Genomic DNA, 3284 nt, shown 5'->3' on the forward strand with positions numbered 1-3284 from the left:
CTACGGCTCTGCATTGCCTTTGTGGACGGACAGATGAGTCTCCCTCGATCGATCCCCCGCGGCCGACTCATGGGAGTCAGAGTTGGGCGACTTGGACACGGAGAGCACGAGCTCCTTCATATCGGAGCTGGAGGAGCGGAGGTGCGCGAGCATCTTGCTGAACTTGGGCTTCCTTTGGGTGATGGCGATGGAGACGTCGTTGGGGAAGAGGTCCCTGAGCACGAAGGCGTGGAGCATGGTGGTCACCAGCAGGCCGGCTACCGTGACGGTGGCAACGCCCGAGAGGCCGATCGAGAGAGTCCGCGTGAGCACGTTGTTCACCTCCGTGGCGTATGTTATGGTCGCGATTGACACACCGGTCATCGGGAACGTGTATGCCCACCACGCCAGCGAGAACCGAAATCCTCTAAAGAAGTTGATTCGCACGGCCTGATCATCATCCCAAAGACAAATAATAAGAACATTACAAATCACTAGTATGTACGACTGTATATATCAGCTGTACGCACGCAAACGGACACAAAAAGTAGAGTATGCTGGTCAAGCTTTTAAATCTAGGCCGATATATGATCGATATAAATGGTGATATATGAGTTTTAGGGTCTACCACTATAAATCATATGTATCACCTGAGAAGGATCGAAATATCAACTGATACGGCCGATATCTAACCCGATATGCCCATCAATATATACATATACATCGATGAACACAATTATGTATCAAAAAACACTGAAAAAATATTATGAATTTACGACTTTAATGTATTATAAAAGTCATGCATTTTCATTTTGTGAAAACACATATATAACCCATTGTTTTTAATCTTAGAGAGATGATTTTGCTAATTTGTTTTCGATAGTTTCTTAATTCAGAAATTTATAAATTATTATAGGAATCAAAATTTGTTATGCTAGAGCATTGACACACTATATATTTTTGTTCAAAAGATATTTCTAAACTAGAATATATATCTAGATATATTTTTTCTGATATATCACCTGATATCTGACATACAAAATATGTTCAATTCAAACTGATACAAATCCAATGTACGATATTCAAAACGTTATTAATGTTGGTTACGTACCAGTGGCATGTAGAGGAAGAGTGCGATGAAGAAGGTGACCTGTGCGCCGTTGTCGAACTCGCCATTTATTTGGGCCCAAGCCATGGAGGCGACGCTAGGCGCGGCGACGAAGAGGAAGAAGACGGGGTAGAGCTCCTTGGGGAGCGTGATGTTGGTGGGGAGCCGTTGGTAGAGCGTGACGAATAGGACACTGTAGTGCGCGAGCCCGACGGCAAAGAAGAAGACGGGGCCCTCGCGGAGGCCCATCTTGGCGCCCAGCAGCGTGCCGACAAAGTTGCCGGCGATGGAGAGGTGGTTGGACGGGTTAGCCACCTTGGAGAGCCGGCGCTGGCCGCCGGACATCCATTGGCTGTAGATCTTGAGCTGGAGGCAGAAGATGGGCGCCATGAGAGCGTACCATGCGGCGGGGTGGATCTTGGCCATGTCGCGCGGCGTGCCCTGCATGAGGAAGAGGCATGCGATCCAGGGTGCGAAGAAGAAGTTGGCGCGGATGGGGTGGTGGAACTCGCGGCGGACGGCCTCGAAGTAGAAGACGAGCTTGAGGAGGTAGATGGAGGAGACGAGGGCCATGAGCGCCAGCGAGATGTACCAGAGCACGTGGGGCAGCAGGAGGCTGACGTGGAGGAAGGCCGACGGCGGCGCCCACGCCAGCATCTTCCATAGGATCCCCTGACTGCTCACGCCCAGGACCATCCCGAAGGCGCTGATCGGGAACCGCAGCAGGAATAAACAAACAACATTTTGTGGATCTTGCAGACTTGGATAAATTATTCGTCACTACTAGAATCTGAAACTTTGAACAGTGCCCGCTAGTTTTTAAAGTGCATTTTATCGCCCACTCGAAAAACTGGATAAGGCCGAGTAGGTTTAGGCCTCCTTTGGTTCATAGGGTAGGAAAATCATAGAAATAGAAAAGTCATAGGAAATGAGATGACATGCATCTCAAATCCTATGAGTAGGAATAGGAAAAGAGATGTCCTTTGATTCACATCATAGTATTTTTTTCCATTGAGTCTAGGCTAATGTTTATTTTCCTATGAAATGTGGAGGATAGGAAGAATTCCTCCATAGGCATAGGATTTCATTCCTACAAACCAAAGGGCTCTAAAGGAATTTTTCCTATAAAAATCCTATCCTATGAAATTCCTACAAAATTCCTTCAAACCAAAGGAGGCCTTAAGGAAAAAAAACTCAGCAAAGCCAAGAAATTCTGGAAGAACGATCCGTTTGCCGAGTGCAACACTAGGCAAACTGCTAGAACTAGGCACATGATTGGACACGCGTCCCTGGTGACCGCGGATGATTGATGATAAATAAATTAGAAAGATACACAACCATGCAATTCATTAAGTCGTTTTCAGTGTCTAGCCAAACCAAGTTGTTCAAATTTTGCAATATGCAAAGTGAGTTCACAATCATAAAAGATGTTTGAAATAGTATATTTGCATGTGATTGTTTCTCTTCGTTCTACTAACCTTCGTGAATTGTGCAGATGACCAATTCTTTTTATCAATAAGATCTGAATTATTGTGTTAGAATATATAATAAGGAAAAGAAAAGTAAAAGAAAAAAAATGTAATCTCTTTATCATATAGCCTCACACCAATAGATACATTGAAAATATTTCTTTGAAGGAGAAAATAGCACGCTTTGCATGTAAAATAGATCTCAAGAGATACATAAATATATAGCTCTCCTGGATTAGATGCAACAGCACATAGGTGTCAAGGACGCCCTACATAATTTGATTGTTGGTAGTTCCCCAACTGTTGTTCTCCTCGTTATTGCCCCTCTTGGGTATATGGCGATCCCAAGGTCCAGGAATATCCAAACGAGAAGTGTTCTCTACTCCAAAATTGTGAATTAAGTTGTAGTAAGGGTTTCTATACAGCCTTGCTGATGATTTGGGTGTCAGCCGATAGCTTGATGATTTGACTCTCCAAGAGGTTGGGATGGCAGAAATTCCAGTGACCGTGGTTGACGGAGGTTGAGATACTTGAGCTTCTGATTCTTCAGCGAAGACTACCGAGTTTCTGTGAGTTCCATCTTTGCCATTGGTCTCCATTTTCCACACTTCTTCATCCCACTTGCGATCATCACCTCTCGTCTCATTGGATCCGGAAGAAGCCATGATGGCTAAAAACTCTTGTAATCCTGGTAGGAAAAGGGTCGAAACAAGATAGAAGAGAAAAGG

The 3284-nt window shown here is 44.8% G+C and overlaps 1 protein-coding gene across 1 annotated transcript; it reads right to left on the reverse strand.

Moving 5' to 3' along the window:
- On the reverse strand, positions 1-1810 carry LOC123097486 (S-type anion channel SLAH3-like). The gene is made up of 2 exons (XM_044519242.1): positions 1091-1810; positions 1-429 (listed from the first exon to the last, which is right to left on the reverse strand). Exons 1-2 carry the CDS (start codon positions 1781-1783, stop codon positions 1-3), a joined length of 1122 nt encoding a protein of 373 aa, XP_044375177.1. The 5' UTR covers positions 1784-1810.
- Between the last annotated feature and the right edge of the window lie 1474 nt (positions 1811-3284).

The sequence above is a fragment of the Triticum aestivum genome, chromosome 1B (assembly GCF_018294505.1).
Source record: "Triticum aestivum cultivar Chinese Spring chromosome 1B, IWGSC CS RefSeq v2.1, whole genome shotgun sequence".
In the NCBI taxonomy this organism is placed as follows: domain Eukaryota; kingdom Viridiplantae; phylum Streptophyta; class Magnoliopsida; order Poales; family Poaceae; genus Triticum; species Triticum aestivum.

Coding starts and splice junctions, on each gene's coding strand:
- LOC123097486 (XM_044519242.1), bottom strand. CDS start 1,783: ATGGTCCTGGGCGTGAGCAGTCAGGGGATCCTATGGAAGATGCTGGCG. Junction 430..1,090: donor TCTTCCTCTACATGCCACTG/GTACGTAACCAA, acceptor GATGATGATCAG/GCCGTGCGAATCAACTTCTT.